The sequence below is a fragment of the Acartia tonsa genome, chromosome 11 (assembly GCF_053477335.1).
Source record: "Acartia tonsa isolate MP-2025a chromosome 11, ASM5347733v1, whole genome shotgun sequence".
Classification (NCBI taxonomy): Eukaryota; Metazoa; Arthropoda; class Copepoda; order Calanoida; family Acartiidae; genus Acartia; species Acartia tonsa.
Window position 1 is genome coordinate 46475602 of NC_137270.1, and position 24942 is coordinate 46500543.

The 24942-nt window shown below is 33.7% G+C and overlaps 1 protein-coding gene across 1 annotated transcript; it reads right to left on the minus strand.

Moving 5' to 3' along the window:
* Nucleotides 1-115: 115 nt before the first annotated feature.
* Nucleotides 116-23295, minus strand: LOC145332738 (uncharacterized). The gene is made up of 25 exons (XM_080177783.1): nt 23206-23295; nt 21531-21594; nt 20954-21030; nt 20539-20598; nt 20044-20117; nt 19563-19600; nt 18904-18959; nt 18014-18058; nt 17426-17563; nt 16927-16975; nt 16580-16669; nt 14300-14349; nt 14003-14048; nt 13370-13405; nt 12361-12413; nt 10317-10393; nt 9622-9708; nt 8812-8883; nt 8135-8178; nt 7253-7314; nt 7036-7096; nt 6452-6496; nt 5533-5653; nt 1628-1701; nt 116-311 (listed from the first exon to the last, which is right to left on the minus strand). The coding sequence occupies exons 1-25, from the start codon at nt 23282-23284 to the stop codon at nt 131-133; spliced, it is 1779 nt and encodes a 592-aa protein (XP_080033909.1). The 5' UTR covers nt 23285-23295; the 3' UTR covers nt 116-130.
* Nucleotides 23296-24942: the final 1647 nt, after the last annotated feature.

Sequence of the window (24942 nt, forward strand, 5' to 3'; positions counted from 1 at the left end):
GTATAAGGTTTCGACCCTCCAGTAGATCTAAAAAAGAAAGAAAAAACAAAATTTTTGGGCAATGTGCAATATTTCTTGGGATGGTGGAGGAACCCTCCCCCAAAATAATCATTAGCATTCCCTGGACCAATTAAAAAGTCCTACTGTGAAGAAGAACCATATCGGGCTTGCGGTTAGCAAGAACCTTAGGTACAGATATGCAATCTAACAAATATCCTGTTACTTTTTTATATAGACTATTTGTTTTATCAATATTTTTAAATCCTTCCTGTCTTTGTTCGGGAAGCTTTGTAATTGGTAAGGAGATGCCCCTAAAAAAAAAAAATAAAAAAGAATGTTAAAATTGTCCTATCGATTTCAAGTGTTGCATGGTGATTCCTGTAACAGTTTGTTATGATTAAGAAAGAGTAGCATTTTTTTTTAATAGGTTTCCATTTATTTTCCAATGTTTGTTTGTCTCTCTGTTTGTTTGTTTATATGTTGGTTTGTTTGTCTGTCTGTATGGTTTGTTCACATCTTTGCATTGCAAGTCATGTTTCACTTACAATGATCATAACTTTTTGTTGGCTCTAAGCGAAAGCTAAAAGACTGTTGTTTTATATTTTAAAAAAGATAAATTCTTTAAGATTAAATTAAAACCATCACACAAATTTCATTTAAGAGTATTTTCATAAAATGAAAATAATTACAAAAAGGCAAAAAGCATTTTTTTTTTTAAATGACAGAAATTCATAAATCTATAAACCAGGAGCCGATTTATAAGTATCTTCATGTAAAAAAAGACCTAAAGATAAAAGTTGTTAAATAAAGGGGTATGAAGCGAAAATCGGCTTAACCTTCATAAAGTCGAAAATTTTATATAAAAGATGAAATTGGAACACAGTAATAGTGTCTGACTGATTATGACGAAACAAAAAAAAATTAGCCAATGAGAGGCCACTATAAATTTTACCATTTGTCAATAACGGCCTCTCATTGGCTAATTTTTTTTGTTACGTCATAATCAGTCAGACACTATTACTGTGTTCTGAAATTGCATACACAATTGCATAATCAAGCAAAATAAGCTTTGTCAGTTCAAGATTACATTTTTTGTTGCAAATCTATCCAAACAAAAAAATAGCTACGCACCTGCCACCTTCAGAACCAAGAGTGAACTATTCCACATACCCAGGTTCAGCCCAAAAAAAAAAATAGCTACGTACCTGCCACCAGACCCAGTAGTGAATCGTTCCACATACCAAGGTTCATCTTAAACAAAAGGTAGCTACGTACCTGCCACCAGGACCAGGAGTGAACTGTTCCACATATCCAGGTTCAACCCAAACAAAATATAGCTATGTACCTGCCTCCAGTACCAGGAGTGAACTGTTTCACATTCCCAGGTTCATCCCAAAGAAAAATAGCTTAATACCTGCCACCTTCAGAACCAGGAGTGAACTGTTCCACATATCCAGGTTCAACCCAATCAAAAATAGCTACGTACCTGCCTCCAGTACCAGGAGTGAACTGTTCCACATACCCAGGTTCATCCCAAACAAAGAAATAGCTACGTACCTGCCACTTGGACCAGGAGTGAACTGTTCCACATACCCAGGTTCAACCCATTCAAAAAATAGCTACGTACCTGCCACCCGGACCAGGAGTGAACTGTTCCACATACCCAGGTTCATCTGTCCCATCAACAATCCACATCACATTCTAAAAAAAGGTAGTTTTGTTTATCGTCATTAGGAATGTATTAATTACAATCTAATGTCTTATCCCTTAAGATCCCTTAGCCAATCAAAGCAGGTATTTTCTGTTGCAAAAATGAATATAGAATATTATGATATTATGACAGGGGAAAAATTGTCGTGTATCTAGCTTGATATTGGTCAGTTCATTCAACCAGTATAAGTAAAGGGGATGGGGTAATGGTGGGAATCATTATTTTAGCTCTCTGCAAGTTTCACTTTATTAGAGAAACTGAAAATCTGGTGTTACATCCATGTAATAATGTATCCAATTTTCTAATTTTTGCTCAGCTACTTTACAAAATGAGATCTTAAGGGATAACCCAATGGACAATGAATTGAAGTACGTGCCTAACAAGATTACTCCAACAGTAGATTTGAACACTTAAACAATCAAATCAAAATAACCATTTTTTTAATGTGAAATTTGGGTGCCAGTGTAGTTCTATGCCAGTTCTATGTCCCCTCCCTCCATCATAAAATGTCAGTAGCAATGCTACTCTACAAGTAATCCGTTTAGGCATGGTCGTCTGACGAAAACTCCAACCCCCCCCCCCCCTAACGATGTATTTTTGTTTTGTAGTCCACAGATAACATTGTAACATTTTATGAATATATCTGAAAATTTATCTCTCTGGCTGTTTTAAAAATCTTATAGTCCATAAGAACACAGTAATAGTGTCTGACTGATTATGACGTAACAAAAAAAATTAGCCAATGAGAGGCCACTATAAATTTTACCATTGGTCAATAACGGCCTCTCATTGGCTAATTTTTTTTGTTACGTCATAATCAGTCAGACACTATTACTGTGTTCAGTCCATAAATTTACATTATTAATAGGGATGGGCCAAATACTTTTTTGGCCGGATACCGGATATCTTGCCAAAGCCTAATATCTGCAAATTGAAAGTTATCCGGCCGGATATCCGGCCTTAGAAATCAGCCGGATATTCAATATCCGGATAATACGGCTAGATATCCGGCCCAACTCTAATTACTAACTTATTATTATTTTTTAAATGCTACTGTTTTGGACGTTATGGTTCTTGTTATTTATTAATTTAAACATTTGTTGCAACTCTATATCTAAAACAAATTTTCGGATCTAGAGCAGTGCAAGGTAAAATGTTTCTGGGAACGATTATCTCCAAAAATCTATGGACGTTATCAGCTGCACGAGAAAGCCTACAAATAATTGGTAATAACCAAGATAAAATGATGCACAGGAAAAGCTTGACTGAAGAAAACACTTATAAAATAAGTCTTTTGGGGGCATTTATGTGCGCACCAAGATAACTATTAATATTTATTAAGTTATGACTATTCCATATTATTTGTAGGCCTTCTTGGTAGAGTTGTGATGGATATTCGGTTTGGCCGGATATTCGGCCGGATACCGGATATTCAAAATATCCGGATACCGACTGATTTTAATGCCGGATATCCGGTTATCCCGACGGATATCCAGTAATTTGCCGGATATCGAACGTTGGCCAGATATCTGGCCGGAACCGGATATTTGGCATTATAAATCAGCCCGATATCCGGTATTCGGACAAAAAGTATCTGGCCTAACCCTACCTCTTAGGTTGTTTAATTTTGTACAGAAACAATGTCCAGTCGTTAGTCCTTTAACAGCCTTTAAAATTTGTCGATTTTTGAAGAGCATTTTACCATGAACTGCACTTGATCCAAATAATCATTTTTAGTTTATGGATCTAAAATTAAATATCTGGTTGCATATGGATGCTATTATTCTTTTTAATTTTTAATTTTTTACAATTAATTTAAAAACTATAGGTTATTATCAAAAATAGAACATTATAGAAATTATGAAAATATATAAATATTGTAAACTATATTTTATCTATATTAATTGTAATATTTACAGATTTTTATTACACTATTTAGAATATTAATAAATAAAGAACATGATATTGTATTTACATATTACAAAAGTGAAAGATTTGATTTTTACAAAAATTTACAAATTTATGTTTTTGTTTTTATTTGCAGAACATCATTCCGATTTTGGTACATAAACTTTTTGCAAAAAGATGCTTTTCTGCTATACTAATATATAATATTGACAACAAATTACAATAGTTATTTATCGCATCGTATTATAGACAGCTTTCCGTGGATATCAAAATAAGAAAACAGGTATTAATTTTATGATTTGTATTTTAATATTTGTTGAAAATTGCTTGTAATACGATGCTATACATGATTCTTTAGAATGGCTGAAAACCGGTTCTAATCCAGAGGATATTAATCGGTTGTGAAGCCAAACTGGAAAATATTTTTTTTTTACAATTCCTTTTATTATTTTTAGTTAAATTTAATTTTTACATTATTAACCATATTGAAGGTAACAACATTAAAATACAAATTTAAATGATAAAAAAAACATTGAGATAGTTAGAATAGAATTAATATAAACATTCATATAATGCATTGATAATTGTCATAGAGTACACACGAATATCTAAACTTAAAAAGGGTGTTGAAAAAAAAACAAATCACTCACAAATTAAACTGTCTTAAGTACTACAAATCTTGGATATAAAGACTTTTCCCTTTCTATAGACACCTTAACCAGGTTTTTAATCTAATCCCTGCCAATTTGGTATAAAAAAGACAGACCCATCAAACATTTTTTTAGTTCTTGGTGTTTTACAGGCCTTTTCTTTTGGATGGCAAAAAAGGCTAAAAATTAAGCAATTGTTTTGATTGTTTTCAACACCCTTTAGGTTTTAATTAATATCAATTGAATGGATATAATTCTTTATGCTTTTGAATTAAACAGAATACTTTTATTCAATTGCTTTAAATTTGAACCAGTTAAATTAGTTTACAGATAAATGACATTTCTACATGAGAAATTTTTGCATTTTGGCTTATTTTTGGCTAAAGTCTTCGGTATTGGAGATTTTTTTTGCTATTTTTTCAATATATTTGAGACATTACATAATTTTGATAATACATTTTTTAAACACTTTAAAAACTGCATACAAAATTATTTGTTTTCTAAAAAACATATAAAACACAAAATCATTATTATGATATTTTGAAAATAAAAAATGCTATGTCATTACTAAATAATTGGCATTATCCCCTATAAAGCAAAGTGGACTAACATACTCCCGACTTGGTATTTTAAAAAAAAGTGTTTTTTATGTTTTTTTTTATGTTATTAATCTTTACAGAGTCATAGATAGAGAGGATAAAAACATTTTTTGGGGGGATACTGCCTAATTGTTTTCTGTTTGTATTTTGATTTACTATTACATTAAAACAAGCTTTATATAGTGACTATAAAAAAATGACATCAAACTGGCCTATCATTGGTCAATTAAAATATATACAGGCCTGCCATTGATGATTTAGTCTGTGTATTGGACAATTGTATTGTATGACGTCATTTTTTATGGGTACTATAACAAGCTTCAATTAATATTACATTTCAGAAAGTTCAATTTATGAAAATTACAGTTTTACCTCCTCTAAATGGAGGCCTTCCCCCACCTCTACCCCCTTGAGGTGGAGGTCTCCTTCTTGGAGGAGGACGGCCGCCCCTTTGTGGTGGTGGGGGACCCCTCGGATCATTGAAGAAATTGGGCCTACCTCCACCTCCATTTGTTATAAAAATAGTGCCACCATTACTGAAGCCATTATTACTATTAGCACTGTTTGAAGTAAATGTGCCACTAGAGGCACTGGAGGATCCTGCATTGCCATTACTACCGCTACTACCACAAGTGCCAGAAAACTGGCAGGCCTTAAAAGATACCTGGAATTCGCCACTGTCCTCATTTTCATTGCTGTTGCCTCCTCCTGCTGTTGTTGGTCTGCTGTTAGGTGGAGGGGTATTCGCGGCAGGACAGCTGTTCAAGTTGCAGGCCTCCTTTTCACTAGAAAATTTAAATATAAGAAGACTTTACCATTACCTCGTAAGGGCGGGATTTTCCTTCGATTTAAGTGATCACCTAGAGAATCCAGAGCATCATCCGCGTGTAATGGGATGCGATACTCTAACACCCAAGTATATTGGGTTTAGTAATATTCATCAGACAACCAACCCTTTGATTGCACGACTTTTGTCTGAGAAGTCCTAACTGTGCATGGTATTGAGTTGCGAATCTTTATGGACAAAAACATTCCCCCTACTCTTGCTATTTATGTCGCGCACCTGACATAGCAGCAGTAGAAACCATTTTTAACGTCTTTAGTTTCTACGCGGTGTCGACCCGAGATTCGAACCTATCACCTCCAGGCAACGAGCGGATGTGCAACGTGTTGAGCCACGATCGCGGGTTGCGATCTAGAGACATAATTTCTAAATCAGCCAATAGGAAAACAGTGGTGTAACAATCCATCAATATTATTGATTAGAATGTGTACAGATTTTGATATAAAAGAGCAGTCATTTTACATTTTATTGGAAAAGTGAGTCAGATATATTTAATAGGATGAAGCAAATAATTTGCTAAACAATCTTTTTTTTTATCTAAGGGATTATGGTGCCTGTTTGACCAACCACATCTTTTATATCTAGCTTAATTATTCACCCCCTGTTGGAGGATCTAACTTTATGGGGGTCATTACTCGTGGGTCTGAACCCCCCTCCTCAATTTATATTAAAAATAAAGAGAGGGGAGGGAGGTGTTTATTGTTTTGTTTAACAAGTCACTTTGAGTGAAAATACTTACACAGAAATACAGTTGGTCACAGATCTTGGGCACAAACTATTTGTTCTAAATAATAGCAAAAAATTTATATCATGTATTGGTCATTCAGTGAGATAAATTTATATTAATAGTTATATAATTACTTGGATGTTGCACCAGATTTTTATGTACTCTTATAAAGTGATGCTAACTGCTGGCTAAAATACCTCCCATTCACCAACTTTACTCCATTCCCACCCCTCCTACTGGATGAATGAACTGACCAAAATCTAACGACAAATTTGACGACAAATTTTCCCTTGTCAATATATCCACGTATATCCTATATTCTACACTGAAGGGTCCAAAATTAATGAAGCTAACGGAATTTGAATTTAAAAATTTTAATTTAATAGGACAGGCAATTTTTTTTTTTGTTTTTTTAACTTATAAATATGTCAAAAAGGACAAGTTTATAATTAGTCTAGTAATAGTTATTTAAAACATCGTATTATATTATAGACAGCTTTCCGCGGATATTAAAAAGGAATATGGCTAAGAACGGGTTCTAATCAGCGGATATTAAACGGTTTAGTAGCCATACTGGACGTATGATTGATATTTACCTTGTCCTCTGTCCAGAACCGCAGGATTTAGAGCAGGCAGACCATTCACTCCATTGAGCATCTACAATATTTATTTATAGCATTGTATTATAGACAGCTTTCCGCGGATGTTAAAAGGAATAATTATAAGATAAAAGCAGTTTCGTTAGACTCGAAGGACAGAAGGAAGTAAGAGGGGTTGGGGGCGTTGTTTTATATAATATAAAAAACACTATACCTGGATTTCCTATTGTATTTTGTCCTCCGCCAGGAGTTGAGGTAATGTCCACCAAACATGTTCTAAAATATAAACACAGACTAGCGGCTTCGCCCCTCGTCTCTAGGGGCTGTGCCCCAAGAGGTTTAATCAACCTGAATTTTCGTATTTTAGATTTATAAAGAAAAAGTAAATTTTTTTTGGGGTGGGTTATTTTTTTGGGGGAGGGGGTTAGTCGACCCCCTTTTTAAATTTTAGTTTGAAAATAAAATTTTTTTGGTAGGAAGTATTTTTTATCTTTTTTTTTTGGGGGGGGGGGTTAGGGGTGTCCCACCCTCAAGAAAATAGCTTAATCCATCACAGGACTAGTTGGTATATTCCTTGAAGAGTAGAGCCCGATCGGTTCAGTGGTTACAGAGCTTCAGACGGACAGACATACATCGTTCTACTTTGTATCATAGATCTATCTATATGTCTATCTATCTATCTATCTATTTATCTATCTATATATCTATATATCTATCTATCTATCTATCTATCTATCTATCTATCTATCTATCTATCTATCTATCTATCTATCTATCTATCTATCTATCTATCTATCTATCTATCTATCTATCTATCTATCTATCTATCTATCTATCTATCTATCTATCTATCTATCTATCTATCTATTTATCTATCTATCTATCTATCTATCTATCTATCTATCTATCTATCTATCTATCTATCTATCTATCTATCTATCTATCTATCTATCTATCTATCTATCTATCTATCTATCTATCTATCTATCTATCTATCTATCTATCTATCTATCTATCTATCTATCTATCTATCTATCTATCTATCTATCTATCTATCTATCTATCTATCTATCTATCTATCTTTTGATTAGTTTACCCGGGGCAGTGTCCCCACTGATCTTGTCCTGTTACATGGTTTCTCTACAAATAAAATACATTTTGTAAAGTGAATCTTTTCTATAATAATGTTCAGTCAGTTAGTCTGGCCGTATGTCTGTAACGGGTAGTCCTTTTTGTTGATTTTGACAAGTTAGAATTGTTCTAACGATTTCAAATTATGAGTGAATTTTAACAATTTTAATCTTTACCAAAAAATCTATATGTCTATTTAAAACATGATGAATTTTTACTTTTTTTACCACTAATTTTTGTATGATATGATTATCCTATAAATCTAATCTACCAATATAAACATTTTGTTAGCCTGAACCTTCGGCCCCTCGGGACTAAACAAATGGTTTTTGTATTATCCTCTTAGGAAATTTTCTCAAAATGTGACAATTTTTATACCCCCCCCCCCCCAGAAAAAACGGCCCCCTGGCCTGCCTAGCCGCGGGCGCTCAGTCCCCTAGCCTGCCTAGCCGCGGGCGCTCGGCCCCCTAGCCATATAACCAAACCTAGCCTAACCTAGCCCAGTCATTTAGTCGGGGGGGGGGGGGGGGGGAGGGTATAAAATTGAAAAAAATGATAACGCCATAGTTTTAATCTGGATTTTTTATTTTACTATCCGTGGAAAGTTGACTATAATACGATGCGATAAATAGTTATTATTACATTTTCATCAGTAAGCGTGGAGCACCATGGTTTGTTTTCTGGATCATTTTCAGTTGTACAGGAGGCATACAGCTAAAAAAAAATTAAATCATTTTAAATAATAAATGGGAATTTCATTAACTTTTAATTAGCAAAGCTACATTACAAGTATGATGTGTAGTCTGTCGGTCTGTGTTCATTTTCTTCCTCCTCTTTCTATGTACATCTATTTATCTATCTATATATGTATATATTTAATCATCTTTTTATCTATGTATCTATCTATCTATCATATGTTGTAGCCTAATTGTACAGTTGTAACACTTTATATTATACTAGCGGCTACGCCCTTCGAGGCCTCTATTGGCACTTGAGGCGAGGGGAGTTGGATTTGATAACCATTTTTTATTTTAGATTTAATTTTTAGTTAAATAAAATCAATTATTTTTTTGTTTTGGGGGGGGGGATACTTTTTCTAGGGGCGATTTCTCTTGGAAGAATGGTGGTACCCTCCCCCAAATAGTTATAAACCTTCCCTAGACCTATGAGAAGCTACCCTGTAAAGGAGAACCCGATCGGTTTAGCGGCTTAAGTACTGACAAACAGCCAATCAGACAAACAAACAAATGTCCTGTTACTTTATTATAAGGATTATTACCCAAAACTTTATAAACATTTTTTTCATTCGTTGGCTTTAAAACTTTGTGTACTTTCATTAAATCTGGAAAAGTCTGTGCCAACCAGCAGTGTCCACACTTTTCCACCAATAGTTTTGAATATACACATTAATTTATTGTCAATTGTCTTATCCCTTAGGATCCCTGAACTCACCTTTCCATTGAATATGAAAGGGAAGGCACATCTCTTGTTGTTGCTGGCTATGCAGGTTTGAGTCCCAAAATTGCTGTTGGCATCGTCCTAAAGTAATTATGGTGCAAAACCAGTTTTGTTAGCCCCGAGGTTCCAAAGGCCCGTGATAACAAAACTAGTATTAATTTTAAAATTTTTTTTTTGATATTGAAAGAAAGTTGTCTTTAATTAATACAATGCTATAAATGATTTTTCAGTATGGCTTAGAACTGGTTCATATCCAGAGGCTATTAATTGGTTTCGAAGCCATACTGGAAAATGATTATATTCCTATTAGAGATCTAAAGGGGCACATCGTTGGAAGGGGGGGGGGGGGAGAATTATCACCCTTAAAATGACTGTTAAACAATTTTCTTTTCCTCATTATTTTTGAAATAAATTCAAAAGTAAGGGGAGGGGTTCATCTTTTAAAAATGGCTAAATACCAGGAAGGGGCATTGATCCTGCGGGGCACATACCTGCAGGGCTACCAAGTACCTAATATAACCTAACCTAACTGCACTAAAAATCTAATTGTCCCTCTCCCAACCCTATTTTTATTTTATTTAAAAAGTTGGTGGAAAATGGTTAGAGTGCTTAACAGGCATTTTGAGGGAAATTGCCTGATTTCTTTCTCAGAGGGGGTTACCAAAATTTATCAGTAAAAAGTGCATTACCTGTTCATTAATAACTTTTCTGATGAAGATTAAATTTTCAGGTTCTCCAATGTTTGTATACACCCCTGGTTTTCCACCTAAAATTTTACACTTAGACAAAGATAATGGACTAATTTAGGATCATCACCATATAAATAGATGGCCAGTTATCTGTTTCTGCAGAGCACTGGCCACGCACAATGGTTCTCTAATCTTCTTTGTAGTTGGCAACAATAGAATATGTGGATTGACAGTTAATTTTTTTTTGTAAATTATGTTAATTGCATGATGGGCCCTATTTTTTTTGGTCAGTGGTCAGTTCATTCATTCAGTAGCAGGAGAGGGGATAGGGTAAAGGGGATGGATGGGGGGAGGGATGAGTTTTAACGATGAAGGAAGATGTCCATCATAACTATTCTCGGTTCGATTCGCCCCATCTCTTTATGCATTCCCCTTTGAACTGGATTTTTCTGGATTATCTAATCCAAAACTTGATAGCGATAAGGTGTTTATACAAGTGCGCCAATGTTTTTTTTATAAAATTGTTAAAAAATGACATCTGTTTGGTTTTCCTTTGCAATTAAGCTTTTTTTTAGGTACAGGGAAGGTTTTTAACTATTTTGGGAGAGCGTATCTCTACCCTCCCAATTTAAAATCACACCCCCAAATTTTTTTCTGAATATTTCTTATTAAAACTCAGTTAAAAAGTAGAAGGGCGGTTGACTTATCCCCCTCCCACCTTAAGAACACCTAGAGGCTTCTTGGGGGCGTCCGTTGCCCCTAGTCTTTCTTAAAATAAAAGCTATGTCTTGCATTTTTTTCAATTAGATGTTTGATTACGAATTTCATATGGTAAAAATATTTTTCTTTTTTAATTGTTATCCTAATAAGATAAAAGTTATGCTTGAAAATTGTTTTAATAGCTATTATTATATGTTGCATTTTTAGATAAACGTGAGAATTGCGTTCAGAATTGCGTCAGAATTTGCGTCATTTGCGTCATTTCAATTTTCAGATTTTTATTACCCGTCATCGTTTTAACGTTATATTAGCCAGCGGTAAGTATCAATTACTAAGAGTAATTTCATTTTCTTTGGGGGGGGGGGGGATGGGGGGTTGCTCTTTGGATAGTGGAAGATGGCGATCATAACTATTCTCAGATATCTTCAAACTAGTTTACCCCCTCTCTTCCCCCTCTCTTTTTTTCCTTCCCCTTTCAAACCTATAATTCTGGTGTTCATACAAATGCGCCAATTTTTGTTTTATAAAATTTTTTTGAAAATAACATCTGTTTGGTTTTCCTTTGCAATTAAGCTTTTTTTTTAGGTACAGGGAAGGTTTTTAACTATTTTGGGAGAGCGTATCTCCACCCTCCCAATTTAAAATCCCCCACAAAATTTTTTTTCTGAATATTTCTTATTAAAACTCAAATTAAAAAGTAGAAGGGCGGTTGACTTATCCCCCTCCCACCTTAAGAACACTTAGAGGCTTCTTGGGGGCGTTCGTTGCCCCTAGTCTTTCTTAAAATAAGAGCTATGTCTTGCATTTTTTTTCAATTAGGTGTTTGATCACGAATTTCATATGGTAAAAATATTTTTCTTATTTAATTGTTATCCTAAAAAGATAAAAGTTATGCTTGAAAATTGTTTTAATAGCTATTATTATATGTTGCATTTTTATATAAACGTGAGAGTTGTGATCACAATTGGCGTAACATTTGTACTCTTTGGCGTCAATGCGTATTTTCAGATATCCATTACTCGCTATCGCTCTTTGATATAATTCTTCGTCACAAAAATATTTCTATAGAAATTTGTTATAGGAAATAAGCCTCAAATTGAAACCTGTTTGGATGATTTAATTTAACCAAGAAAAGCTTTAACCAAAGAAATTTATAGATGACTTATTAAGCGAATGAATGGGAAAAAAACTCTTTATCCCAAAATCTGTAAACATTCTAACCAATAATATGGCCAGGTTGTTCCTCCACTGTTTTCCTATTGGCTGGTTTATTGTATATGTAATCTCCATTTATCCAATAAGATCCTTTGTAAAAAATCCTTACTTCTCTTTCCACATTCTGGTTCTCCAAATGAAATAACTCCAATCACCATTTCTCTACATTATAATAAAAAATTAATAACAAAATATAAGTAAAATAAAATTCATTAAGGACAGTTTTCCTCAAATTGCATAGATGAGCACATCTCCATCCCACCCTTCATTTATTAAATAAATTGAAACTGACTAGGGGAAGTGCTAATTGTTTATCTATTTTTTCAGGTTAGGTTAGGTTAGCTTATATTGGTTACCAAAGGTTTTGCCATTTATTTTCTATGCATTTGAAAAATAGGGGAAGGGGTGGTGTTTCAGTTCTCAATACGCACTTTAAGGAAAAGCATCAATTATAAATAAATCAATTTTCCCTACTTTTTTCATATGTTGCCAATAAATCACTGAATATCAGTATATTGTCACAGTTTGAACTTCCCCTCTGCCTTAATGCTTTTGTGGTATCCGCCTCGGTTAAATGGCAGACACCCAAGTTCAAATGATTACGGCAGTGCGAACAGACGTGGACACATATATTATAGAGAAGCTGCGCTTCTCTAGCAATCACTAAATAATAAACAGAGTCTATTCAGATGTTACTTTATTCAGGGTCTAAGGTTTACTAAAGTTATACACAACAAATAATAAATACACAGATTGGAATAAATAATCCTAAAGCAAAATCAATATAAAATACATATACAATAATCAGATTGGGCAATAACGATCCCCCATCCCTGGAAAGGGTGGGGGAACCAAACAATACAGCTTAACCATAATAAGGCTGTCAAAATCTATCATTAATTTTAAAGCATAGGGAGGGGTCAGGCTGACCCCTTCCCCAGTACTCGGGGGAGGGCCCTCGGCCCTTCTCCGAACCAAGGTCAGGGTTGCCACAGAACATGGCTCAAGGTTGCCGAATACCACACTTTTATTAATTCATCAGTATTGATTTTTCCATCGGTAGAAAAAAATTTAAATTTAGTTATAGAGTTGCTATGCTAATAATAATAAGTATTAACCTTCCATCTCCTCTATCTTGAGTTAGCCCTCCTCCACTGAAAATAAATTTATTTTTAAAAGCGAAGATTTTCTATAATCAGGGTCGGTCCGTCAGTCCGTAACGGTTAGCTCTTTTAATTAATTTAGGCATGTTTGAATTGTCCTATCGATTTCAAACTTTGCATGTTGATTCCTGTAGTAGGTACAATTTTTAAAAAGCGTAGCAACTTTTTAGTCGTTACCATAATGTCTGTACGTCCATTTTAAACATCTTGATTTTTTACTTTTTTGACTTCAAAATTTTTGTATGTTAAGATTATCCGATTTATCTGATTTTTTGAATACTGATTCCTATTACAACAAGGTACAATGTCATAAGCGAAGCATCTCTATAAATAAGTCCTAAAAATGTAAGTATGTCCCTAAATAGTATTATGTGTTTATGCAGTTTTGCAACAAATTTACTTACACTTTTGTTAATACTTATGCAATAATAATCTATTTATTCAGCTCTAATACTCTACAAGTGTTAATGTTCGTTTGTCCTTCCATTTCAGAGCTTTGCTTTTATGGATGTTGTCATCCCTGTTTTTATTTGATTTATTATGAATCTGACCAACGGGTTATTTATAACTATAAAAATGTATGCATACCTATCTCCATTACAGCTGTCAGCAATTCTTAACTCCTCTGCTTGGGCTAAATATTAACATTTGGATTAATCATATTCGTTTTAGAAAGTTGATCTTGCCATAAAAAAATACAGTAAATTAGATATATTTCAAATAGAAAAAAAAAATTTGACACATAATGACTCCTTAGTAAACTGTTTATCTGGACATATCTAAAAGTAACTTTTCTTTTCTTCTAGATTTACTTTCTCTTATTCACTTATCTGTATTTAGGCTGTTTTAAAGATCTTAATAAACATTATATTAATATTAGTTTACCTGTATCTATAGTAGAGGCCGATCTACCGAAAGCACAGATTTGATTTCCACTAAAAAATGTCAAAATTTCAAAAAAATGAATATACTTTAAATTTTCCTTTTTTTTCAAACGACCAATCATATGAACGAAAACAACACTTCCAGTATGGCTTTGAAACCGATAAATATCCGCTGGATTAGAAACAGTTCTTAGCCAGCCTGAAAGATCATGTAAAGCATTGTATTACAGTCCACAATTGTAAATATTAATTAATTGATATAAAAAACAAGTTTTTTAACCCGAGTCTTCGGCCCATCCGGCCTATCAAACTGGTTTTAGTTTGTTAGTTTTTCATTTTCATCTTAGTGGAAAGTTGTTTACAATAAGATGCAAAATTATCTTTTCGAAATTTATAATCATTAATTATAAACCCCGAACAAAAATATTATGCAAATCTGAATTTTCAAAATAGCAGCTTTATTATTCATTTAGGATGATTTTACAGTAAATATGAAATTTAGATGCTTCTTTTGGTTACAAAATTCCACTGTTATTTTTTAATTAATCAACACCAATAAAGCACAAGATCTCAAAAACAGCATTTGGGAGTAATACTGGTGAACAAATATATTATGCAAATCCAAAACAAAGCAACAAAATAAAGGTTTTTTGGCACTTTTCTCCTCTTTTGAAGATTGATTATAATAAAACAATAATTTTTAAAGGGATTTATGCATTAATTATTATGAAATATAGTATAAGGTAGAAATTAATGATTTTTCTAAATAAGAAATGATTGAAAAAAATAAATTCGATCCCTATCACTTTAGAGGACAGTTGCTGACCCCCAGTCTTATGGATGAACCTAAATACATGTTAAAGATAAAAATTACCCTGAAAAGTATACAAAAATGTTTTTTTTATGTGTTAAAAAAAATCATTTTAATATCTTGATTTTGAGGATGATGACCTTTCAGATGCTCCTGTTGGTGGTGATGGTGAGCCAAATGTTATCTAAGTACATGCCCATTACAACAACTTGTCTATTAACCTATGTACCATTTTTTGTAGTCATAGCAGCCTCCAATGGAGCCTTCTGACAAGAAATATAACCATCTTCTAAAAACTACAGTATTCACCTTATGAATTGAAGTAAATAAAATTGCAATTCTTTTCTTTTTTAATAATGCTGGGCTGGAGGATGCTATAACTACAAAAATTGGATCATAGTTTAATATATAAGTTGTCATCATGGACATGCACTTTGATAACATTTGGCTCACCATCACCACCAATAGAGGCATCTCAAAGGTCATCATCCTCAAAATCAAGATTTTAAAATGAATTTTTTCAACACACAAAAAAACATTTTTGTATAATTTTCAGGGTAATTTTTATCTTTAACATGTATTTAGGTTCATCCATAAGACTGGAGGTCAGCAGCTGTCCTCTAAAGTGATAGGGATCGAATTTATTTTTTTCATACATTTATTATTTAGAAAAATCATTAATTTCTACCTTATACTATATTTCATAATAATTAATGCATAAATCCCTTTAAAAATTATTATTTTATTATAATCAATCTTCAAAAGAGGAGAAAAGTACCAAAAAACCTTTTTTTTGTTGCTTTGTTTTGGATATGCATAATATATTTGTTCACCAGTATTACTCCCAAATGCTGTTTTTGAGATCTTGTGCTTTATTGGTGTTGATTAATTAAAAAATAACAGTGGAATTTTGTAACCAAAAGAGGCATCTAAATTTCATATTTACTGTAAAATCATCCTAAATGAATAATAAAGCTGCTATTTTGAAAATTCAGATTTGCATAATATGTTTGTTCGGGGTTTAATATTAATAAATCGTAATTTGAATAACAGTTATGACTTCAATCTTATGTCAATAACATCCAAAGATGTCCAAGGGTGGGAGTAAAGTGGTATTTATACCTCTCAGACGTTGAAACCTCTTCAATGTACCCCCAAAACAAGTTTTGAAATGCCCAGAGAGATAGGGGAGAAATGGCTGTTTATTACACTAGTCCCCAAAGTTTTATAATAACGTTTCATTATTCGTTGGCTCAACAACTTTGGGAACTTTGATTGGTTGGTTTCTTAAGTTAAGTATTTAAACATTCAACCACTAATTTTAATCTATAAAAGGGGTAATTTTGTTTATCATCATTGGGGATGTAATTAAATTTATTGGTCATTGTCTTATCCCTTTAGATCCATGGCAACCCCTCATTCTAATCCCCTTTAAATAAAAAGCTTAGATGTCTCTGGCAACATTCATACCTGGTTTGCCAGATGGTACTGCAGTTTTGCCGTGGACGGACAGCCAACTCTGCACGTTGAAGTAAGGGAGGGTATTTCTTTGAGCCATCTCTAAAAATACATGCATGAAATAAATAGAAAAGCTTTGAAGTTAATTTTTTTGTATATTTTAGTTTCTGTGTATAATATACATCGTTATAATAAAGTAATTTGAAAGTCTGTGGTTCTGACAATCAATTTGAAGTCAAAACTTTCCCACAATCCACTTCCCTCTTTTCTCCTTCTTCTTACCCACTTCCCTTTAGTTACCGCACACGTTTTATGACGTACCACTAAATGTCCAAATTTTCAGTAAATTTTCTAGCTACCTGGAGTCAATGTTTGCACCAAATCCAGCAACCTCGGCATCACTTCCAACTGTTGTAAAAAATATCACAATTTAAGCCTGTTCAATATTCCAGGTGGCGGCGGCCGTATAATGGACGGACAGATATTGGTAAAAACAGAATAGCGCATGAACAATTGGCTTTATTGTAGTGATTGATACCTGCTTTAACCTTGAATATGGTTATGAAATGATGATAGCCCCCTTATTTCTAAAATAAATCAAAATATAAGGGTGTACAGGGTAGTTCTATTCCCTGTGATTAACTAACCCTTGCATGGAGCCCTTAACCTACGGTGCACTAACCCTGCAGGTATCCTATGTAACCTTATATAACATTATCTAAAGTAATAAACAAACAAATGAAAATGAATCCCCCCCCTCACTTTTTTTTTCAAATATATGGAGAAGTTTTCAGTGCACAAAATTACTTTGTGTAAAAGTTTTAATTTCTTTTCAAAGCTTTAATTGTATTATTTTTCCTGCAGGATAGAAATTAAGTTCAGGCAAGCAAGCTGGCCTCACAGTGTCCCCAAATATGTTGACACTCCGTGACATAGTCAGAACAACAAGGTCGTGACCCTCCAGAATATCGTTCAGTCTTGACCCGCGGTCCCAACCTAAAAAGTATAACCGGATTACATAAGGAAAACTATGCTGGATTAATATTTTATCAACGAGAAATAAAAATTGAATAAAAAACTGGTGAACCCTTATGGTCGGGCTTTTTTTAGGCCCTAGGGGGGGGGGGGTATTGAACATCTCCCCCACCCCCTAATATCGTAGTTCCTAATAAAGCTAGAGGGTTAAAAGAATTTATTTAATTTCCGAATTTCCTGTGCCCGCTAGGATGGGGATATTAAAAAAATTCCAGCTCTGAGTTATATGTTAAACCCATATTTAAAAAGTCGACCAGTTATAGCTCTCTATCTTTCACACACAAAAAAAAGATAGGAAAAGCCGGGAGGGGGGGGGGGAGGGGCGTATAACAAAGTATTTTTTATTTTTCTATTGTAAATTAGCTTTAATTCATTTAACAATATTTTTTTCAATGCCATAATAAAATTTACCTTCATGTATATCAATTTTGACAACATCTCTCATTATTCCAGAATCTAATAATAAATGGATATAGGATATACGTGGTTATATTGACAAGGGAAGATTTGTTGTAGATTTAGATTGCTAATATGGACCTCATTAAAAGGTCAGTTCCGTTTTCTATTATTAGGGTAGTGGATGAAAAGGGTTATAGTTATTTTAGCCAGCTGTGAGTCTTAATCTGGTACAACATCCAAGTAAATAGTAATAATATATCGAATAAAGTTATACAATTATCAATGACACTTCGATGTTAACAAAACATTTAATTTGAATAATCGTTCTATAAAAGTAACGTGAGCCGTGTGTTCTGAAGGATCTCGCTAACCGCAAAACTGATATGGTTCTTCTTTAAAATTTTGCTTTTCATAGGTCCTGTAACGGTCCCCCATAAAAAAGTTAGATGTTTACTTTTATTTTTTATAACCAAAATAGAAAGAGGGGGGTGGGAGTTAAATTCAAATTTTTCTAGCCTTCTATTACCCCTTTAAAGATATAATTTTTAGTTACTAGGGGCGCATCCACTAATCCTATAATATAAAGTAATAATCTTTTTTTGTCTGTAGCGAAGGATCTCGCTAACCGCTGAACCGATATGGAACTTCTTAACAGTAAGCCTCTTAAAGGCTCTGAGAGAGTTTTAGGCTATTTATTTTTTTCTAGTAAGTCTGGGTATGGTTTTAGGCTATTTTTATGCACTCCGAATATAGATCCTCTAGATTCTAGGGGCGCAGTCGCTATTATTTCATAAAAGAATTAGGAAACAAATTTTAAAGTTTTAGTTTTGATGTTTTTTGTAATGGCAAAAACAAACAAAAATAAGATAAATTTGTCATTAGAATAAAAACTAAAATGATACCTGGATCTAATCTGTTTGTTAGGCCTAGATGCAGTTTAATATCTCTTAAATTAACCCTAAATTATAATATATAATTTAAAATTTTCATGACCGTAATATGCATTAAGTGCCTATCATTTTAAAGTAAAAGAATATAGAGGACAAGAGCTCTATGTAACTCTACCCACAGGGCTGGGACCCTGTCCCGATTTTCTATTGCGTCTTTGAATTTAGTAGCGTCTCAAATATAAAACAGCCAAGTCCCTACAAAAGAACAGAAAGCAATTTGCTAGTAGAGGAAAAGGGTCCCCACTACTTGAGCCAGGTAGTTGTTTCATTATCCTGCTTATTGTTTCTAACTTTTGTTTTTGCTAAATACACTTTAGAAACAAATATACCAAAAACCCAAATCAAAATAAGAGGACGTGTTGTGTTATGTTTATAGGTTCAATTACAAAAATATATAAAAGTAACAGGATGTATGTCTGTCTTTCTACGTGTATGTGTCTGTCCGTAGATACCGAAGGTTCTTGGAAAGTTTACAATTATTTTAAGGGAGGGTACAACCACGCTCTTTAAGAGAATTGGCCCACAGGGAAAAAAAATATTTGACTAAATTTGACATTGATAATAGGTTGGGGGTAACCACTACTATTACTTCTAAGATAAATACTATTTACCTGGTACACGCTTGTGGACAACCCCTAGTTGCACAAACCTACAGAAATATACAATTATCATATTTCAAAGATGTGATTTAAAATAATCTCAACAAATAAGGTTTTCAAATTGATTGAAAATAAACAAAAATATGTGAAATGCATGATTTAAGAAAACTTTATCAGAAAACATGAAAATCTGGTGTAACATCCAAGTAATAATATGCATATCCATCGCTGAATACTTTCAGAGAAAGAGAGAGAGAGGACAATGGGCTGTCTATTACACTAGTCCCAAAAGTTTAATAAAATGTTTACTTATTGGCTGACCTATCAACTTTGGGGACCTTAGTGAATTTTGATTGGTTGCTTCTTTAAGTTGAGTGTTCAAACTTTTCAACCACTTAATTTAATCTCCAAAAGTGGTAATATAGTGCATTACGGTTGGGGATGTACATCTATTTATCTGCCATCATCTTATCCCTTTAGATCCCTGGTATACCTGTGCATCGCTTCTCTCAAATTGTTGTGGACACACACCGTACTGATTCTGGTTAGACCAAAAACAATGCGCGGCTGTAGATTACATTTTTAAAAACTTTAATAGTCATAGAAAGCTTAGATTATTTACTAAAAAAAAGAAAAAAACATTCAAATGGGGGTCATTTTTTCAGGAGGCGATTTCCCTTTGGAGGTTGGTGGCACCATCCCTCAAAATAATTATAAACCTTCTCGGGACCTATGCAAAGATACACTATGAATGAAAAACCATATTGGTTTAGTGGTTAGCGAGATCCTTCGGTACACAGACAGACATACAGACAACCTGTTACTTTTATGAAAGGATTATGTCCATAGGAAATGTTCATGAACAAACTTTTTCCATTTTCAATGGAAATTTTACTAAAGAAAAACGAATGTTTAGTATTACCAAGTTAATAGGTACAGATGAATTTTTACTGCCATTAGTTTTTAAAGAAAAGAATTAAAAAGATTCCTGAGATGACATGTTTCTCTGTGACAAGGACCCCTCCACAATAAGGTTCTATTTCTCCATCTTAAAACATAAAATTAATTTCAAAACAGTATCAACCTTTTGATGCTGTGAGTATTAGTGCAAAAAATATGACGTAACAAAAAAAATTAGCTAATGAGAGGCCGTTATTGACCAATGGTAAAATTTATAGTGGACTCTCATTGGCTAATTTTTTTTGTTACGTCATATTTTTTGCACCAATACTCACATCATCATTTAGGTTGCTAAAATAGACCTCATTTATTGGTAAGTTTTTTCATCCAGTAGGAGGAGAGGAGAAGGGGTGATATTGTTATCTGAGCCATCTGCGAGTATCACTTTATTACTTGATAATCTGGTGCAACATCCAAGTAATAATATGTATCGATTATGCTACCTTTCAGAGTTTGTCTGTTTTCTACAAGTACATTCCACGGGACCTGTTCAGCACAGGTGTTCTTGCCTCCAACTATTCTAAAACAAGGAAGTGCCGGTTGAAAACATTTAATTCCACCATTATTTTTAGACAGAATTCAAATAAGTGGAGGACGAAGAAGTTTTTTCTTTGTTTGTTTATTATTCTAAAGACAGGTAAGGTTAGGTTATATCGGATAGTCCCTCAGTATTTGGGCATCTCTAATTTAAGTCCCGTAGTGTTCAGGCATAGGAAAAACTAGCTTTTCTGTTCAGTTTCCAAAGTTTAGCATTTAGAGTAATACAAAACGCATCCGCTCGTCGTTGAATACTAGGTGATATATAAGGTTTGAATCTTATCATAACTAAAGACGTTACAGGTTAGCTGTACTTAATGCCTTTGCAAAGCAAGATGTGCAACCTTCAAGAGTAGGTGAGACGCCTTGGTCTACCAATCAAAAGATTGATTGAATGCAATTCTTGGGTTGTTACTGCATTTGGTAGATAGCTAAATGTACCGTTAAATTATGAAGAGGCTGCGCTAATTTTCAACAACTTACCTTGTACTTAATGGTATTCCGTTCGGAGGAGGACACACAAGATTCCCTCGCTTTCCACATACATCTAGGCAATTATGATAGTTTTTTATTTTATTTTATAGTATTAAATATAAACGACCTACATCAAATTTTTGAAAAAAAGATTAATTCCTGTGTTATTTTATTGTTCCATAGCAGCTACGCCACCTAGAGGCCTCTAAGGGCACTTGAGGGTGGGAAAGGGAAGTCACCCCTGAACTTTCAATTTTAGTTTTTAAAAGAAGAATTTAAGAAATTTTAAAGGTGGGTTATTTTTTTCAAATGAAATTTTTCTTGGGAGGGTGATGGTACCCTCCCTAATTATAAACCTTCCCAGGATATATTAAAAGCTACCCTGTAAAGATGGACCATATTACTTCTTTGGTTAGTGAGATACTTCTGTACACACAGACAGACATAACCAGATCCTGTTACTTTATTATAAGGACTAGCGGTTATGCCCCTAGAGGCTTCTATGGACACGTAAAAATGGGATCCGTTCAGTGGTTAGCGTGATCCTTCAGTATAAACAAACTGACAGACAAACACACATCTTGTTACTTTATTATAAGTGTATTGTAAGTTGAACTTGTTTAGGTTGACCTATAGAATATATCGGCCGACCTCCAAAAGTTGTTTGTGAACTGGGCAAAGGATAGAAACCCTAAGTTCTACGACCATTCCTTACTAGATAGATGCCCTGAAAGAACAACTACTCCTCTTTGGAGAAGTATGAATCATGTTTGTAACATAAGGTACTTATAAATCTTTCAAACAGTCGCGTGCACAGGAATTTGTCCAAAAATCACACATTCTAAACATTAGAGCTATTATGGCTGGTTACTAATACTTACTCTTTACTTATTGTGATTGTTTGTATGTGAGGTGAGCTAGTAATAGGAGCTCTGCTGATATCAAGTTACTTACTCTTTACTAATTGTGATTGTTGGTATGTTAGGTGAGCTAGTAATAGGAGCTCTGCTAATATCAAGTTACTTACTCTTGACTAATTGTGATTGTTGGTATGTGAGGTGAGCAAGTAATAGGAGCTCTGCTAATATCAAGTTACTTACTCTTTACTAATTGTGATTGTTGGTATGTGAGGTGAGCTAGTAATAGGAGCTCTGCTAATATCAAGTTACTTACTCTTTACTAATTGAGATTGTTGGTATGTGAGGTGAGCTAGTAATAGGAGCTCTGCTAATATCAAGTTACTTACTCTTTACTAATTGAGATTGTTGGTATGTGAGGTGAGCTAGTAATAGGAGCTCTGCTAATATCAAGTTACTTACTCTTTACTAATTGTGATTGTTGGTATGTGAGGTGAGCTAGTAATAGGAGCTCTGCTAATATCAAGTTACTTACTATTTACTAATTGTGATTGTTGGTATGTGAGGTGAGCAAGTAATAGGAGCTCTGCTAATATCAAGTTACTTACTATTTACTAATTGTGATTGTTGGTATGTGAGGTGAGCTAGTAATAGGAGCTCTGCTAATATCAAGTTACTTACTCTTTACTAATTGTGATTGTTGGTATGTTAGGTGAGCTAGTAATAGGAGCTCTGCTAATATCAAGTTACTTACTCTTTACTAATTGTGATTGTTGGTATGTGAGGTGAGCAAGTAATAGGAGCTCTGCTAATATCAAGTTACTTACTCTTTACTAATTGTGATTGTTGGTATGTGAGGTGAGCTAGTAAAAGGAGCTCTGCTAATATCAAGTCAAAACATCTCATTTCTAATAATTTTATCTGAAACAAGTATATAAATAGCCATAATCTATTTTTTAAGGGTGGTTACTATAAAGTTTATTTTGTCTGTTCGTCCTTCTATTTTTAGAACCAAAGCTACTCTTTAATTTACTTTGTCGATCCATCCGTCTTTCCACCAGTCCGTAATGCTATGGGGGAAATGTGAAATGTCTGCTATTCAATATAGACAGTTGATGTCTAACAATTATATCTAAAACGTGGATGAAAATGTGATTCTGATAAACAATTATAAAGGAAAAATTACCTACAACCTCCTTCCCTTTTTTTTATCCCCCTTCTTATCCACTCCCCTTCAGTTACATGAAAAAACGAGTTAAACGCCAATTATATACCAACAAAATATTAAATTTCGATTGGAATTATAAGGCTCAATAGCAGGCCCTGGTTATGGTAACTGAATATCTTTTCTCGTATTCATTCGAATCCGGTGGATGCGAGAAATAACTATTCTATAACTAACTTTGATTCATCATCCTTGTTTTAACCAGAGAGGAGGGGACAATTGACTGTTTATTACACTAGTCCCCAAGGTTTTGTAATAACGTTTTCTTGTTCGTTGGCTTAACAACGTTGGGGACTTTAGTGAATTTTGATTAGTTGTTTTTTTTGAGTTCAAATATTTCAACCACTAATTTAACGCTACAGCAGGGGTAATTTTGTGCATCATCATTGGGGATGTACATTCATTTATCGCTCATTGTCTTATCCCTTCAGATCCCTGGTTTTAAAAGTACGCACACTTTTTTTCTGATCATGGGCTGCTATTCAGCCAATTAATTTTATTTGATATTGAATATTTGATTTGAAAATTAAATATTTTGTTGGAGTAAATTTGGAGTCAAACTTGTTTTTTGGTGTAACTGAAAGGGAAGTGGGTAAGAAGAGTGGGGAAAAGGGAAGGGAAGGGGTTAAAGGGAAATTTTCACTTAGAATTTTTTGTCAGAATCACATTCCCTTTCCCCTGTTTCTGATTATGTAAGTGAAAAAACTATGAAAGCAGCTATTTATGGTTCAAAATTTCACCCATCTACATATATGGAATTATTCTATATGGATGAGTAGAATATTTTGAAATAACCTTTAGCCTTTAGGGGCATTTAAGATGAGAGGGCAGGGGAAGTCTACCTTTGCGATTTTAAAATTTTTTTATTAAGAAAAAGTTTTAAGAATAACACATCTATATGAATCGAAGAACTAAATCTTATGACTTGTCAAACAGATTTATAAGTTATTAAGCATAATAAATTTATAGTTTTTCAGTCATCCAAGTCAAGAATTCACATTTTTCTTAATATACAATTTATAATTCTAGAGTAGCTCCGCTACGTGTAAGATCACAAAGTTGTACATTTAAACATTTTAGATGCATTAAATCATACAGCATGAACTAATTCAGAATTCCCAGGGATCTGTAAGGATTAGACAATGGACGATTAATTGATGCACTTTCACTGTAAATAAAACATTGAATATTGGTTGAAAAGTAGCTGGACAAAGTGTCTCAAACATCAGCCATATGACGTCATAATAATGAGGAAGATAAGTGTGTTGGAATGATTTTCTTGTATTCCCTGGCAAGTTCGAACCCATTAATTCCCTTTTCCTTACACCAGAGAATGAGT